Source organism: Furipterus horrens, unplaced genomic scaffold (genome assembly GCF_987537825.1).
Source record: "Furipterus horrens unplaced genomic scaffold, mFurHor1.1.pri manual_scaffold_6, whole genome shotgun sequence".
Classification (NCBI taxonomy): Eukaryota; Metazoa; Chordata; class Mammalia; order Chiroptera; family Furipteridae; genus Furipterus; species Furipterus horrens.
In genome coordinates this window covers 69,813,085-69,831,143 of record NW_028327176.1, presented here as the reverse complement: position 1 = coordinate 69,831,143, position 18,059 = coordinate 69,813,085, and the positions used below count along the sequence as shown (strand labels likewise).

General features: G+C 40.6%; 1 protein-coding gene across 2 annotated transcripts in view; it reads left to right on the top strand.

Moving 5' to 3' along the window:
• Window positions 1-18,059, top strand: part of TMEM87B (transmembrane protein 87B) — a 54,920-nt gene that overhangs the window by 11,471 nt on the left and 25,390 nt on the right. For both annotated transcript variants that reach the window (XM_090281736.1, XM_090281735.1), the window contains exons 3-9: window positions 1,955-2,046; window positions 6,206-6,337; window positions 7,130-7,183; window positions 10,297-10,387; window positions 11,821-11,882; window positions 12,107-12,290; window positions 15,238-15,337. In XM_090281736.1, the coding sequence (XP_090137862.1) occupies window positions 1,955-2,046; window positions 6,206-6,337; window positions 7,130-7,183; window positions 10,297-10,387; window positions 11,821-11,882; window positions 12,107-12,290; window positions 15,238-15,337 (715 nt within the window). The remainder of the gene's footprint in view (window positions 1-1,954; window positions 2,047-6,205; window positions 6,338-7,129; window positions 7,184-10,296; window positions 10,388-11,820; window positions 11,883-12,106; window positions 12,291-15,237; window positions 15,338-18,059) is intronic.

The following is an 18,059-nucleotide window of genomic DNA, read 5'->3' as shown; positions in this document are numbered from 1 at the left end:
CACACTGAAAAACATCTGAACTGTGGCCTTGTATCATGGACTTAGATACTCTATCCCCATCTCTGCCCTCCCCTCCTGGGGCCCTGTTTACATATGTGTTAGACTGCTGATACTGTCTTATAGGTCAATAACCCCTATTAATTTTTTTCAGTCTCTTTTCTTTTCATGCTTCATTTTGGATATTTTTATTGCATTGTCTTCAAGTTCAGTGATCTTTTTCTTCTGCAATATCTAATCCGATGTTGCTCTCACGTAATGAACTTTTTATTTAGGATATTATATTTTTCAATCTCTAGGAGTTTGGTTCTTTTTAAAAATATCATTTCTTTTATCAGTATTTTAATATTTTTCTTTACATACTTGAACATATGGAACATATTTATAATAGCTGTTTTTACATGTTTTTCTGCTAATTCTGTCATTTCCATAATCTTTGTCATATTGACTGATTCATATGGTTATAAGTCAAATTGTTCTGCTTTTTATATCTAGTGTTTTTGTTTGGATATTGGATATTGTGAATTTTGCATTCTTGAATGTTACGATGTTGTATTCCTTTAACAACTTTGTTCTGGTAGACAGTTAAGTTTCCTTTGGGTCAGTTCGATCCTTTCTAATTATATTTTAAATTCTTTTAAGATGGATCTGGAGTAGCCTTTACTCCAGGGTTGTTTTAGCACCACTCTCCCGTGTGCCCCTTCTGTGTCTCTCCCCGGTGGGTGGTGTATTAAGTGAGGCCTTTGAACTCTGGCTTGTGGAAACTCAAACAGTTCCAGCCCTGTGTGCACTCAGAATTGTTGGGCTTCTCCCTGTGCATGAACAGGCTGCTGTGCAGCCAGACACTCAAGGGGCTGTCTGTGCAGAGTTCTTTTACTTTTTCTCTGTGTAGCTTCCAACTCTTGGGTGTTCTGCCCTAGAAATTCTACCAACCACAGCCTCTGGAAGTCAGTTTCTGGTCTCAGTTTTAGCTCCCTTTAGTTACCTTCAATATGGCTCACAATGGCCCCTGCCTCCTGGTATTCATGGCCTTTGTGTGGTCTCCTGCATTATTATATCAAGATTGGTTTGACCAGTAGAATATGGCAGAAGTGATGGCATGTCAACTTATGATACTAGATCTTAAAAGACACTGTGATTTCTTTGTCCTCTCTCTCTGATGACTTGCTGCCATGTTGTGACAATACTTTCAGAAGAGCTTTTTGTCTTAGTCTAGATTTAGTTCTTTTCCATCTGTCTAATGTTGTTACCCTCCTACCTGAAACCTTTGGTGGTCCTTTGTAATATTCAAACTAAAGGAAAACTTCCCAGCAGAGCATAAGAGCCTTTATGAATTTTCTCCAGCTTCCCCTCTCTCTGTTCTAAGCATAGCGCACTATTTTCAGATGGGCCTACTCATGCCATGCACTCACTTACCCTGGGCATTTGCATGTACTCTTCTACCCTCCTCCTCACCTGGCTAACTCCTGCTCCTTTGGCTGCGGGACTCTTCCAGCAAGCCTGCCAGCACCCCATTCTTCTTGCTTTCCTGGGGCCTGTTAATTGTTAACCCTCCACATCCCCAATACCTCTTATGTCAAGGACAGGGACTGTTCTAGATTCCCATCTTAGCACACAAGGGGTGCTTGCTCGGTATATTTTGAATGAATAAGTCAGTGAAGAGACATCTTAGAGTGAAGTAAGCAGCGCCAATGTGTCTGGCCAGTCGGTTGATTTTAACACTGGACTTAACATATAGATAAAATGGACAGTAGTACAGCAACTTTTGGTTAACTGTGATAATTTGATTTGATAAATTTATCTGTCTCATTTTTCAGTGACTTTTGGAGAAATTAAGTAATGTTTTATTCATTGTTTCATTGAAGTAGTATATTTTAAATGACATTCTTGAAACCTGAAGTTTATATTGGGGTATGTATATTATTATTGAAAATTGAGACTTTCTTTTCCTAAACAGTTAATTCATTCCATTGTTCCGGGCCTGTGAAGTTTACCATAGAGTGGCATTTGAAGCATTGTAACTGTCAAAATGAATATTCTAAGCTGGACGTAAGTAAAACACAATTTTTAAAAAAGTTATATTCATTGGCTCTGGCGGGGTGGCTCAGTTGGTTAGAGCATCATCCCAATTCTCCAAAGTGCAGGTTTGATCCCTGGTCAGGGCACATACAAAATCAACCAATGAATGCATAAATAAGTGGAACAACAAATTGATATTTCCCTCTACCTTTCCCTCTCTTTACCTCCCCCTTCTGTCCCTTCCTCTCCCTAATAAATCAATAAAACAGTAAAAGTAAGTAAATTAGAATATTGTATTTATTGAAGTAATATTGGTTAATAACATTATATAAATTTCGATATCTGTGTACTCTATTGTGTTTTCACCACCCAAAGTCTAGTCTCCTTCCATCACCATATATTTGACTCCCTCTATCCAATTTACCCTTCTCCCACCCTCCTTCCCTCTGGTAACCATTGTCTGTCTATAAGTTTGTTTTTGTTTGTTTTGTTTGTTACTTTTTGTTATTTATTTCACATATGAGTGAAATCATATAGTTTTGTCTGACTTATTTTACTTAGCATAATACTGTCAGGATCCATCCATGTTATCACAAATGGCAATATTTCATTATTTTATATGACTGAGTAGTATTCCATTGTATATATGTACCACATCTTATCAAATCATTCATTGAAGGACATTAAGTTGTTTCCATATCATGGCTAATGTGAATAATGGTGCAATGAACATAGGCATGCATATATCTTTATGAATTATTGTTTTCTTATTTTTTGGATAAATTACACAGAAGAGTAATTGCTGGGTCATATTGTAGCTCTATTCATAATTTTTTGAGGAACCTCCATTCTGTTCCCCACAGTGGCTGCATCAATTTAATCCCACCAACAGTGTATGAGGGTTCCTTTTTCTCCACATCCTTGCCAATACTTGTTGTTTGCTGATTGGTTGATGATAGCTGTTTTAACAGGTGTGAGGTGATATCTCATTAACACAAGTATTTAATGTATGTATATAAAGCTATGAAGGAAAATTAGGGGTATAAAAATTCATGAGCTCATCAGATGAGAAGGCTAGAAATATAGGTTGTAGTCTTAGAAGTGCCACAGATTTATTTTGGACCTTACATAATGCATGCTTTAATTCTATCAAAGTATATGCTTTCTGAGAAAAATACAAACCTTTTTTTAAAGACATTTAAAAATATTTTTTAATTTACTGATTTTAGAGAAAGAGGGAGGGGGGGAGAGAGAGAGATATTGATTTGTTATTCTACTTATTTATGCATTTATTGGTTGATTCTTGTATGTGCCTTGACCAGGGATTGAACCCACATCCTATAACATATTGGGATGGCACTCTAACCAACTGAGCTACCTGACCAGGACCAAAATACAAATCTTTCAGTTTTCTTGTATTTTATGAAAAATGTTAGTAAATGTTTATTAAATCAGACATGTAGGAACCATTGATAAAAGGACTGGGTCATGTACAAACCAAAATAAACTTAATTTAAGAAAGAAATGTAAGTTATACTTAATTAAAAAAATTAGTAATAGGACCCCTAGAACTTATTTGAGTACAGGTAGATTTAGTATCAGCAGATTTCAGAAAGAGGTGAGGAGGGGAAGAGGCCCTTAGGAAAGGTGGGGGAGCTGTGTGGGAGAGGAAGCGAGGCCAGCTGGGGTTTGTTCGGCCCCTGGCTCTGCAGACTGGACCCCTGGGTCCCTGGGCCCTCATCCCGGTATTTCTTTAAGTGGTGCTTCCCATGGTTCCTTTTGACCTGATCTGGGTCTTTTGGCTCCTAGTTTGAATAATGTGTGGATTTCCATATTTTAATTTATATTATCTTTTCATTTGGGGTGAAAGATATCATTTTCCTTGAATACTGCCTTGTTGACTTTATTCCTAAATATTTTACCCCTTCGTATTCAATACTTTTTTTTAAAATTATTATTTATTTATTTATTACTTTTGTTTATTTATTTATTTATTTTCAGAGAGAGGGGAAAGGAGAAAGAGAGGGAGAGAGACATCACTGTGTGGTTGCCTCTCACTTGTGCCCCCAACTGGAGACATGACGTGCAACCTAGTCATGTGCCCTGAATGGAAATCAAACCAGCGACACTTGGCTCGCAGGCCGATGCTCAGTGCACTGAGCCACAGCAGCCAGGGCTTAACACTTTCATGTATATTAACTAAGAACAACAATATTCCCTTAGATTACACAGTACAATGATCAAATTCAGGATATTTAGCCTTGATAACAATACTATTACCTAACAAATAGACCTTATTAAAATTTTGCCAGTGTCCCAATAACATCCCTTTTAGCAGGTTGTTTTGTTTGTTTGTTCTGTGTGTGGGTGTTTTTTTGTTTTTTGTTTTTTTTATTTTGTTTCTTTCTCATACAGGAACCAGTCTAGGATCACACTGCATTTTGGTAGCTTTTTATTTTGTTTTTGGTCTTTCATGACATGACATTGATATACTTGAAGTGTAGAAACCATTTATTTTTATAAAATGTCTCCCAATTTGAGTATTTCTGATGTTTCTTCCTGATTAGATTCAGGTTATTTTTTGGGCAGGCATACCAAAAAATCCTGGTTTGTCCCATTATTGGTCAGCTGGTTAGGGACGTATTTGCCATTGTTGTCCATTGTAAAGTTGAGGCACAGGTGCCTCACACACCCTAGGCTTGGTTGGAAGCTGCTCTGTCCAGCAGAGTCTTCATGACCACGGCAGAACAAACTCTTACCTAGGGCACTTTATTATGTCCGATGAAATAACTTTAACCCAGGACACTTCATTATGTCTGGGGGAAGGAAGGTGACTGCTTTCTCTAGTGGAGAACAGCGATTAGACCTTCTTCCCTCATGCCTTTTATTGAGGAGGAGACACATGAGAGATACGAAGTCAAGATTCATGAATCATCAATAGTTTGGAGGCATCAGGGTTACAGCTAACAATAATAGATTACATGTACGAGTACAGTGGGCACAGTGACCAGTCTGTGTCATGGTCTATTAAACATCTTGATGCCACACTGGCATTGGGTGCAAGGTTTCATACATTCCTATCTAGAGATTGTTTATGTTATACTTCAGATAAAGAAAGCAGAGCAAGTTCTAAAGCATAAAAGCATAATAAGCATTTTTCAAATCTAATTCCCATGGCAACCCTCTGAGTGGTTTTCAGTCATGTTTCACCACAGCCTTATGTTGAGACTTAAAGACAAGCACAGCCGGGATGCCGACGGCAGTCATGCTCAGGCTGGGCCTACAATTCCCTAAACCACAAGGAGTGGTTGCCCACATAAAGTGATTACTTTTCTCTTTGTTATTAACAGTAATTTGTGAAAAAATACTTTTGTATTTGTATATAAATATGTATCCTATTCCTCATCAATCCTTGTTTTCACGTCCTCTGATTTTCCCCAATGAACCAGTTATTACTCTGATGTTTGTTGTATGGTGATTTTCTGATCTGTCTTTTCTCCTACATTTGTTAGTATTCTGTGATGAGAATGAGCTCTCTCTTTTTCTGTCCTACTTATCTTTCATTCATTCAGTCATCAGTATGGACTCACTGGTTTTTACTTCATTGTGGATTTTAATCTATTACTGTTTTTACTTATTTTGCTCAAGTTGTCTCATATTTGGCCAGTAGCAACCTGACTACCCTTTTCTTGATGACTAGGAGTTGCCATTAGGTTTTCTATCTGCATCTAGGCAGGAAGAAACCCAGGTCCTAATGTATAAATGAGTGTGTCCCCTACCCCTAGTTGGGTTTGCATATTTGCTCTATCTTGCTAAGTGTCTGACTTGTCTTTCCTCCTAGCTAAATGTTGCTTCTTTTCTCTCCAAGATCTTTTATTCTTGGTATAAGATGGAAGTAGCCCCAGGACAAAGTATTGTATATTTCAGAACACCTTAATCACTTTTTTACTGTAAGATTATGGTTGTCTTATGTATTACTATCTATAAGCACATTAGAATGGCAAAATGTTATGATTTCTCAATTTTACTTAAAATTATATTCAAAACTTATTTTTCTGTATTTTGTTCTACATATTTTCAAGTGTTCCAAACTGAAAAAATTTTTGGTATTATTTAGATATTAAATTGTATTTATCTTCTTGGATAAGAAGCGTGGAAATAAATTATAACAAAGTGTTGCCTTTGGTAGGAGCTACCACAAAAGCATGAAAGTGTTGATGAAGACTTTTGTGGTAATTACTTCAAGAACATTGAATGTTGGACAACAAAAAGTGAAAACTTAGCTTGTGACAGTAACTTACAGGCGTTTCCCTCAGTATACGTGAGTATTTTGTCTTGCCATGTTAAAACATAACTTATTTTACTTCCAGTGCATACAAGTATCAGCTTGAATTCTGTTTTGCTGAACTTTTGATTAAGGTGCTCAATTTGTTAATTTTTAGGTTTAGATCTTTGTGAATGTCATAGTATATAAGAAGTAAGATGCTGGCATCATTGGTCCGTTTCTTTGTTCCCCTATGTGGTAACGTCCCTTTATGAGATCTGCTGTCAGTTCATTTCTCGTTCTCTCAACTCCATCATGCCACCAAAACAGGGCAAGTCAAGGTTACTAGTGACCACATGGTCTGCTCCTCTTACCACAGTCTGTCACTGGGAACACTGTCTCCTTCTATATGCACTTCTTCCCTCCCAGTATGGAAGATAAGATTCTAAAATGTCACCAGCAATCATCCCTGGGTGGTGAGCCTATGAGTCATTTTAACTTATTTTTTGTTCTCTAAATTCTGAAATGAAAATGTCTTTGGTATAAAGTTTAAAGGGATTACTTAAAAATTTGTGGTGTGTAATAAACATAAGGTATGCGTATCAGAAGTATATGGCTTGAATATTTTAGTACCTGGAGCTACCTTTTAGTTCCTAGTACCCTCCCCACCAACCATAGCCACTATCCTGATAAGGATTTGTTAATTGTGTTTGGACTACAGTGAAATTTGTTCTCTGATGTTCAGCTTTCAAGTTTTTACTTTTTTCATAACACATTTTTTTAATTGTTAAAATTATCCCCACAGAAATGCAGTGATATAAAATGGAATTAATTTATTCTTTTTTCCAGAATAAAGAACTAATTACAAATACCAAAAATGTTACAAACCAGAAAGAATCAATGGTAAGTTATTTTATTTGTCTTTAAATCAAATATATACAATCTATAGTAAGACTGAAAAGAATCTGCTGATGGATAAGATTACTTGGAGAGTGATATAAAGTAGGGTTATTAGAATTGGGAAAGAAAAAAGAAACTATTTAAAACAGTGTATTTTCTTATATGTGTATATATGGACTTTGTATAGACTTGTTTCTGTCTTTGTTTAAAAATCTCTTTAAAGTTATAATTAAAGGTTAACTTATATGCAGCCTTTCTTTTCTTCGAAAAAATAAAATTTGCTTTCAAATGCTCAAGACAGTATAGCAGTGGGCTGGTATGTATCCTTATTAAGGGTGTAAAAAATAGAGACTCACTGGGACTTCTGGCCAAGATGGAGGCATAGGCAGACATGCTTCTCCTCCTCTCACAACCATAAGAAGGATCACAACTAATCTCAAAACAAAAAACAACCAGGACTGCCAGAAAATTGAACTGTATGGAAGTCTGATAACCAAGGACTTAAGAAATATCCAGGTGGGTAGGAGGGGTGGAGCTGGGGAGCTGGGGTTGAGAGGATGTGGTGTGGTGGCAACAAGGTGGCTGATGGAATGGGCTGTCCCACATTCACATGTGACAGATAAAAGCTGAGAGGGACACCTAGGAAGCGATCCTAGCCCCAGGCCAGACTGGGCAGCCCAAGGTTCCAGTGCTGGGAAAATAAGGCCTCATGGCTTCTGGCTATGAAGACTAGTGGGGTTTGGGCCAGCAGAAGAAACTGCCTGTCTCTCAGGAGAGTTCATTTAGAGGTCCTCCATGGTTCTAGGACATATGCAAACCCACACACTATGGAACCAGCACCAGGGCAACAGCTAGAGGGGCGCCAGTCACTTGTGGGAAATGGGTGATGTGACTGGAAAAGGGGCAAGCAAGTGGCATTTTTACCTCTCTGACCCACCTCCCACATACAGCACGAGAAAGTGGTGAAACTGGTCACCCCACACTGACAAATAGCTAAGACTCTGCCTTACAAAGTAACAGTTGTGCCCAGATAGGGAGTCAAAGCAGCTCTTTGTAATACACAGAAACAAAAAAGGAAGGCTGCCAAATAGAGAAGACAGAGAAATATGGCCCAAATGAAAGAAGAGATCAAAACTCCAGAAAAAGAACTAAGCGAAACTGGATACAGCCAGCCTCTGAGATGCAGAATTCAAAACATGGGTGAAAAGGATGCTCAGGGAACTCATTCAGTACAGCAAATGCGTAACAGAATAAATGAAGATTACATTTAGTAAAATAAAGAAAAATCCACAGGGAACCAGTAGTGAAGGGAAGGAAGCCAGGGGTCAAATAAATGAATTGGAACACAGGAAGAAATAAATAGTCAACCAGAACAGAATGAAGAAACAAGAATTCAAAAAAACAAGGAGAGAATAAGAAGACTTTGGGACATCTCCAGATTAAATCATAGGGATGCCAGAAGAAGAGGAAGAGCAAGAAATTGAAAACTTATCTGCAAAAGTAATGGAGGAAAACTTCCCTAATTTGGCAAAGGAGATATACATACAAGTCCAGGAAGCACAGAGTCCCAAACAGGTTGGACCCAAAGATGATCACACCAAGACATCATAATTAAAATGCAAAAAGATAAAGATAAAGAGAGGATCTTAAAAGTAGTTTACCTACAAAGGAGTTCCCATAAGACTGTCAGCTGATTTCTCAAAAGGAACTTTGCAGACAAGAAGTGTTGGCAAGAAGTATTGTGATGAGAAAAGCAAGGACCTACAACCAAGATTACTCTGTCCAGCAAGGCTATCATTTGGAATGGAAGGGCAGATAAAGTGCTTCCCAGACAAGGTAAAGCTAAAGGACTTCATCATCACCAGGGCATTATTATATGAAATGTTAAAGAGACTTATTTAAGAAAAAGAAGATCAAAACTGTGAACAGTAAAATGACAACAAACTATCAACAACTGAATCTAGAAAACAAACTTAAGCCAACAACTAGAACAGGAGCAGAATCATAGATATGGAGACCATTTGGAAGGTTAAAAGCAGGGAGGAGAAAAGGGGAGTGAGGGGGAAAGGTACAGGGATTAAGAAGCACAATTAGTAGTTACAAAATAGGCGTGGTTGTAAAGAGTAGTATAGGAAATGGAGAAGCCCAAGAACTTATATACATGACCCATGGATATGAACTAAGAGAATGGACGTACCAGGTGGAGAGGGGCAAAGGAGGAAAAATTGGGACATCTGTAATAGCACAATCAATAAAATATACTTAAAAGAAAAGCAATAGGTAAAATCTATGCATGTAGCATGGAGGTGAGAGAAAATTTGGTACTTTTGGGAATTACTAAAAGTCAGAAAACCTAGAGGCCAAGAGGATTTGAAGGAGTTGTATATAGGGACCAAGAACAGATTTAGGAGAGCTTGATGTTTGCTTTTACATTGTGACTTTATGTTTCTTGTTTTTTTTCACCATCTTAAAGAGTAGCCTGATAGTAGAAAGGCATTTCTCTGCAGTTGGGGAGGTGGGGACACAAACTCTGCACAAACTGTCACAGGTAGAGGAGAACTAAGTGAAAAGGAAACACAGGAAATACTCAGCAAGGAGGAATGTGAGAGGTTTGGTCCCATTATGTGGGTCACTGGAGGGGTCATAGACATTAGAGCAGCAGTTATAGTCCCCAGTGGGACTGCTAGTAACTTAGTACCTTGAAGGATTTAAATAATTTAGCTTATATATGGAATCTGAGTCATTTCTGACAGTGTTATCTGACTTCTTCCTCCCACACTCAGTTAAAAAACACATTGAAAATTGAATGTTTGATGATACTTGGATAAAATATAGGAAGAGAAACTATTTGGTGGTGTTAAATAAAAAAGAATGGTAACAATAAGGGAAAATCTGTAGAAATATAAAAAATAGAAAATAAATTAAAGAGTGGAAAAGACTTTTTTCTTCCCCCATGCCTTTGGGTCTGCAAGGATGATGGTAAAAAAGGGGGTGATCCTCCCACTGCCCACCATTCCTTTTCTCTGTTTTTTAAAAGTTGTTTTAAAATGTGGTAAACAACTGTTTATCTTACAAAGCTATTTAAAAATAACAAAGGAGTTTTTTTCATGTTTCAGAATGTTGTTGCAAGAACACAGAGAGATGGGTTCCACATCCTTATTGTTTCGATTAAAACGGAAAAAACCGAAGCAAACTGGAATTTGAATGGTATGCTTAAACTGCATGCATATTTATTATCTGCTTTTACTATATTTTGTATTTTTGTCATTGACCCAAATCTGCATTCTCTATTAAAAATACATCATTTAAAAATGCATTTCTGTTAATCACAAAAATGAATTATCTATTTATTTGGGGGACTTAAAGCTTTATACATATCTTAAGTTAAATTTAAAAATTTTAAACTTCATAGTGGGATAGAAAATTCCTTATCCTTCCAGATTAAAAAAAAAAAAGCAAATGGGCAGGCAACGTCTTAATTGTATATGGAGTAGATTATATTCTGTTTCTTGAAATTGGCCATCATCAGGGTTTGAAAATTATTGTTCTTTGAAAAATTTTTAAGAAAACATTAGTTTATAGCTTAGGAGTACAAGTAGCATGTCTGGCCACTGTGGCTTCTGAGGTCTGTGAGCTCCTCAGCTCCCCACAAGCCATAGCTCTCAGTGCCCAGGGCAAGAGCATTGTCACTGTAAGCAGTTTCAAGGGAATGAATCCCTTCACATACCCTAGAATTGCTTTGGCTGTCATTTTCCAGAGCAGGAGTCTGCTGGGCCGATAGTAGCCAACAGTATGTGAAGGTCCTCAGGATTTGCATTCTGCTCTGGTTCATCCACTGGGGACACAGCGGGGAAGCCAGGCTCTGCCTTTAAGCGGCGCCCAATGCAGCGGGGGAGGCAGAAAGCAGTGGGGTGAACAGTTATCACTGCAGAGAGGCAAAGAGCTGGTGTCCTGTGGGGGAAGCTGGTATCCTCTTGGGGGGAAGCTGGTGTCCTGTGGGGGAAGCTGGTGGAGGTGGCTTAACTGGAGGGATGTGAAGTAGGGCTTCCTCCCCAGAGGGGATACGTGAGCCAGGCCACACCACATAGAGGGAGCAGGGACCTTGCTGCCATTCTGCTACCTTGCTGCTGCCCCCTTCCTTCCAGGCTCCTGCCTTCCTCCAACACTAGTAGTCAGGGGTGAGCCCCTGCTAGTTAGAAACTGGAACAGTTGCTAAGTGAGTTCTGCACTGTTCTGGACACTGTTTATTATCACTTTCTTAGACAACAACCCAGACTACATGCTTGAGGTCAGTCATTTATCCCAATTACATGAAGGGAGACAAAGTCCTCAAGAGGTTGGTGACTCAGCAGGGGCCAGATCATGGCCAGCGCGACTGCTTTCTGCACGAGGTGAATTTGGCCCAGGTTTTACAACCAAGTGGATATGAGTGCAGGTATCTTGATTATGTGAATAGATCACATAATCAAACAACTAAGTAGCTATCTGATACCTGTGGTGCTAGGTAAATCTTCAGCATTTGTTAGCTTGCTTTGTATTCTTGGAGCCTTCTGGAAAATGAGCATCTATCTAAAACTTAAAAGAAAGCTGATTGTTAATTTAACTCTTTACTTTCTTTCTCTTACCCTCACTTTCATCAGTTTCTGTTTCTATGATGGGACCGAAAGGATATCTCTCTGCATCAGATTGGCCTCTCATGATTGTGAGTATGTTTTATCATTTTTTTAAAATGAATTTTGTATCCTAATTGGAAAATTTAAAAATTCTAAGAGCTCAGTGATGGTAATACCTTAGTAACTAGTGTCCTGAAACACCCTCTACTTTCAGAGTCCCTGGAAAATAAAGGATTGATAATTGAATGTAGAAATGTTGATTTTTCAAATGATAGAAGGGCTTAACTGATTAAAATTGCTTCTCTCCCTACAGTTTTACATGGTGATGTGCATTGTCTATATTTTATATGGCGTCCTCTGGCTGATGTGGTCTGCCTGTTATTGGAAAGATATATTAAGAATCCAGTTCTGGATTGCAGCTGTCATTTTCCTGGGAATGCTTGAAAAAGCAGTTTTTTACGCTGAATACCAAAACATCAACAGCACTGGGCTGTCAAGTAAGTTGTGACTTTCTCCATAAACACAGTGCCTCAGGGCCTGAGCAGAGCTGTGGGTGAAGAGGAGGGAGGCCATGAAGAGCTGTCAGAGTGGAGCTGATCTGGGCCACTGTGTGTGTCCACTTCATTTTCCATTTTTCTTTTTGCTGACTTTCCCTCACTTTCCTCCTGTGGAGAAGAAAACCCCATTCCCTAAGTTCCAGCTACTGTGACCGGATTAAAACAACACAAAGGCTGGACAGGGAGTTTTAGACGCATCCAGTCTTATAATAGATTTCTGCTTATTTCCCCTAACCCCTTCTCCTTTCCCCTCCAGAAAAGAAGAAAATTTGGCTGTAGGGAGTTGGTGGTGCCTGCAAGCCTTCTTTCATTGTCCCGCCTCTTCTCTCGTGCACAGGCCTTCATGCAATGTTAATGTGTGAAGCAGAGAGTGCAAGGGCTTGGGTGTCTGCGCTGTGTGCCCAGACTCCTAGAAGGGAGATGTCAGAAAGCCAGAGCAGGCAGTTAATTCAGTTGCTGAACCTCAGAAGGGAGAGAGCCGAGAAGGGGCTCGAGGATGTGCTTCTCAGGGACCAGTTATGGTGAGCTCGGCTCAGACTATCCGAGGGCATGCTTATGTCTGCTATTTTTTAAAATACTCGAGGGGAAAAAAAGTGAATTGAAATACAGATGAAATAAATTTGACATAATGCTGATAATTACTGAGCTGAGTGATGGAATGTGGGATTTCATTTGCCATCTTCCCTGTGCTGGGGAATGTTTGTCATTTCCCCAAATAAAAAGTTTAAAAGGACTCATACAGAAGAATAAAAAAAGGACAGGAATCCAGGGAGGCACATGAGAGATGTTACTACTCTGTAAGGAGTTTCAGTGACATTTTTGTGTTTGTGCTGCAACCAAGTAGAGGGCAGGATGGGGCTGCTTCTGGGCCTGGGGTTGAGGCGTGCTTGAATGCTGGAGGAGGCAGGGCATCCCCTCTGCTGTCAGAGGCAGCCTCCTACCTGAGAGGGTCAAGGGTGCTGTGGACTCCGGCCAGGGGCATCCAAAGCCTGTGGTCCATCTCCTTTCCCCAGGGACTTGAAGCCCTCCATCTGGGGTGACACCAGCAGGGCTTGGGAGACAGGCCCCGGGCTGCTGTCGGTGTCTGAGGCGTCCTGTGCGGAGGAGAGGTGTCAGGAGCCTGGAAAGGGCTGATGTGTGGTTTTCCCAGGTAGGATTCTCTCGCTTAGGCTGTCTTGCTCAGCATTGTTCCTAGAAGGAGAAACTTGAAAGGATAGAAGCAGTCATTGTTAAGACCCAAGGTGGGCACATGACGGATAGACTGTATCTGGTTGACTTCCTTCTGTCGTGCCTCTAGATTGGTCATGGGCAAGTGTAGTAAACTGCATGTACCTTTACCTTCTCAAAGTCTCATGATTTCTTGTAGACAAGGTGGAGAAAGTGAACTGAAACAAGAATAATGAGGTACATTCACACTTGGTTTCTGAATACTTTCTGATTCTCTCTATCTTCACTGCCAGTACTCTCGTCTTCCTGGATTCCGGGAACAGCCCCTGAGCAGCATTTCCTCACCTGCAGTCCAGTTCCTGTCTAAGCCATTAAGTACAACAGTCCTGTACTTATACGTAAAATAAGGCTATCCATTTTATTTCAAAGGTCAGCAAACTATTTCTGTCATATGGTAAATATTTTAGGCTTTGCAGCCCACACAGTCTCTGTTGCAGCTGCTCAACTCTGCCCTTGTTAGATGAAAACAGCTGTAAACAAGGGGATGTGGCTGTGTTCTAATAAAACTCTATTTACAAAAACAGGCATAGGAGCAGATTTGGACCATGGGCTGTGGTTTACCAGTTTCTTTTTACTTCCTCATTTACTATCTCTGACTACCCACAGCCTTTTGCTTCAAGTCCAGGCTCAGAACATGGCCTACATCCCTATGAGATCGCTCCGTGTCTGTTCCATCCTCTTTTCTTAGCACCCTCCTTATACTTTGCTGCAGACACGCTGAATCTCCCTCCACTTCCTGGAGCACAGTTTGCTTTTCTTCTGGTCTCCTCCATGCTTCCACATGTGCCATTTATTTTGCTTTCCCTGTCTCGCCCCCAGATGGTTCAGATCCTGATGTAGATGTCACTTCCTCTGAGAAACTTATCTGGACCCATGTGCACCTCCTCACATGTGGATTAGGTTGTCTTTCTTCACAGCCTGGGGCGAGACTGTGTTACCTGTGTCACTTACCAGGCTGTGTTTCCTCTGTTGACGTATCCTAACCAGAGTACAGGCTCCACGAGGCAGGGACCATGATGTCTCTTACTGCTATAGCCACACAGTAGGAGCACAAATGAATAAATGATGATGACATCCAGAGAAAAGACTCTAGAAGACATTGTGGCTTTTAATATTTACAGTACAAGAAGAGGAATATCATTCTTTGTCGTCTCAAGGGGAAAGATTGAATATGGAGGGAAGTTCAGGTAGACAGATGTCATGCTGATAGAAGAAAACTGTGCCCAACAGAGCTGATGGGATATGGAGTAGCCCTGGCCAGGTTGTTCAGTTGGTTGGAGCACTGTCCCGTACACCAAAAGGTTGCAGGTTTGATTCCTCGTCAAGGCACGTACCTAGGCTGGGGGTTTGATCCCCAGCCGGGGCACATACAGAAGGCAACTGATTGATGTTTCTCTCTGTCTCTCCTTCCCTCCCCTTCTCCTTCTCTCCCCTCCTGCGTCTCTAAACCAATAAACATGTCCTTGGGTAAGGAGTTAAAAAAATATATATGGAGTGAATTCTTCAGCAGGCCATGCATGAATCCCTTTCACTGAGATTTCCAACATCAGTTGGATTAGATGCCTTTGAAATCAAATGTGGCTAATCTACCTGAGGTCAGAAGTCATTATACATGGTACATGTTCAGAATCAGTGAGCTGATTTCTTTCTTTCTCCTCAGCCCAAGGTTTGCTGATATTTGCAGAGTTGATTTCTGCGGTTAAGAGGACATTGGCCCGCCTTCTGGTGATCATCATGAGCCTGGGATACGGCATTGTGAAGTAAGTTAGTCCTGCTGTGCTGGAAAGACTCATGTCTTCCGTCCTGTGACCTATCCCTCTCCACGGTGGCCTGTGAGGCTGACACTTCTCAGTATCATTATACAAACCCCATAGGGAAGTATCTGCGGGAATGTGTTCCTAAAGGGTGTCCACGCACTGACTGTTTGACACGGTCCTCAACTCAAGGTCCTAAATTGGAATTCCAGTAGCTCTTTGTAGTTCAATGAATAATCAACTTTAAGGATATGGAAAATTTTAAATGATTTTTGAAGTTCAAATCATGTTCTGTTTTGTAAATAGCATAGTTAAGCTTTTATGACTGTATTTGGTCATTATAAGAGAAGGAAGATCACCACCAAGTCATCAAGATTTGACTGAAATCCTGTCCCCTCAGCACAGGCTTCTTCCAGATCCTCTCTAGCAGGTCTTTCTCTCATCCCTGTGAGTCACTGGGCCTGAATGTGAAAGAGCTTCTCCTCTTTATCCTCTTCAGACCATTCTTCTTCCTTCTTCCCCTAAAACCCTCCAACTCCCAGAGCTCAGGCCTTCTGGCTCGATCACCTGCTCCATCTTGTTATATGGCCCCTGCCACAGTCCAGGTTTTTCCCTCCTCCCTTAACTCCCTAAGCACATGCAGAATTCCCTGCATATTCAGGTTCCTTGTGGCTGATCCTTTAAGTACCTTGATCTCGCCTCATCACCTTTATCTCACCTCAGATGAGATTCAAGGCCATTTTCTAGACTTTATTACTCTGGACTACTGTACCCTCTTCTTTATCAGTTTTAAGCAATTCACTTTTTAGCTGTCACTACCTCTTTGCTGTTCACTTTCTCTGATCTCTTAGCTCCAGTCACCCTTGAACCCTGGTGCGGCCTCTGGCCTTTTGATCCTCACGTTCCGCTGGCCCTCTCCTCTCATGTGCTCACCTCTTCCTTCAGCATACATTCCTGATCCAGCAGGGATTCTTGCAAGCACCTGGGGCACTTTGCCTGGCTTCCCTGCCTCTGCCCCGGTCTCCTGTCATTCTGTTCTGGCAGCAGCAGCTAAGATGATCCTTTTAAAAAGTAACTCAGACCTCATTCCTTTCTTGCTCATTTTACTCAATAAAACCCAAATTCCTTCTGTGGCTTTTCTGATGTGACCTCCTTTCTTACCTTCTCCCTTTTGAACACTGCTCCATCCTCTGGCTATCTTGCTGTTGCTTTTCCTTAAACACAACACACTTCCTTGCAGTGGAGGCCTCTTCTGCAGACCTGAGCGTGGTGTGCGTCTCACTTCTGTCAGTCTCCATTCCTCTGTCATCTCCCCAGGAAGATAGCCCTGCCAGGATTCCTAATGTGGTGACGGTACACACCTTCTGTCTCTGCAAGACTACTCTTTGTCTACCTTAGTATTGGTTGTCCCCCCACCCCCACATGAGTGGAGTAGGAGTTTTGCCTGTTTTGTTCCTGTGTACCAGGATGCCCCAGTGCTGTCCCTGGCATGGAGCAGGCATTCAGTAAATAGCACAGTGTACACATTTATGCGTGTGAGCTCAGGGTTGGCATATTTAGAAGATTTTAGCCAGGAAACCTTCTTTTCATTGGACTTTGATTGACATTCCTTCTCAGATGCTTTGCTTTGGTGTTGGGGGCTTGATACAGTATATAAAACACAAAGCCTCTGTGGCATCTCATGTACCTACCTCGTGGTCACAGACACCAGGTGCGTAGGGTGGGTGTATTGTTGCAAGGGCACGGAAGAGTGAGCTGGTGTGTGGGGGCGCAGCACTTTGTGAAAGGCCCCTTCACTCTCAGCCTGTTGTGTCGGCTCTCACAGAGCGAGGGAAGTGATGCTTCTGGGGGTTGGAGGGCTCTGGTTAGGTGGCTGGGAGTCAGAATTCAGATTCACTAAGTTAGATGCCTGGTCTTAAGTATGACCTATGGATATTAGTTTAATTTTTACTTAGATTTTTGTTTTAAAATGACAATCTTAAGTATTTTTTCAAAGCCACTTTTTTCTTCTGATTAATTCTGAGAAGAGGATTTTTGAGCTAAAGCATATGTGCAATAAATTCTGACTTGCAAATGTCATGAAATTTCTGTTCAATTTTCACATTGTTAATTGCAGAAGTCACCGTCTTTGCATTTTCCTAACTCATTCATATTTTTAAAGACTCAAACTGTTACTTTAATTCTTTTGAATTTAAAGAATGGAAACTAAGTTCTTAACCTTCTGGTTTTGGGTATTGAGAGAGGAAGGTAATGGAATTTGATCTAATATCATGCTCTTTCTCTGCCCAAATCATAAATCAGCAGATTATCTCTAACAAAACATATTCCAGAATGGTTTTTAATTAATGTTAGTAAACAAGTTCAATTATTATTTCTGCCAGTGACACTCAGGAGTTGTCCCTTAGCTTCCCGGGTTTCTTAAATCTACTCTTATGTACTATGAACACATACCTGGGCTGTGTGATAATGTGGATCATATTTTGGCATTCCAGCAGCAAAGCCCTCTATTACTTCTAGCACCAGAGAAGGAGGCCCGTTTTCTGGGCCTGTTGCTGTCTTGTTCCCAGGAAATGTGGTGTTTCCTAAAATAAAGCACCTCAGGCTCTCAGGGTGGGAGCAGACTGACTTGATTGGGCGGTGACTTCTCTGGTATTGGAAATGGAGCCAGTGACCATTCAGGTGCATCTGACTTACCGTGCTTTTTTAATGCTTTCTCTTCCCACCTCCA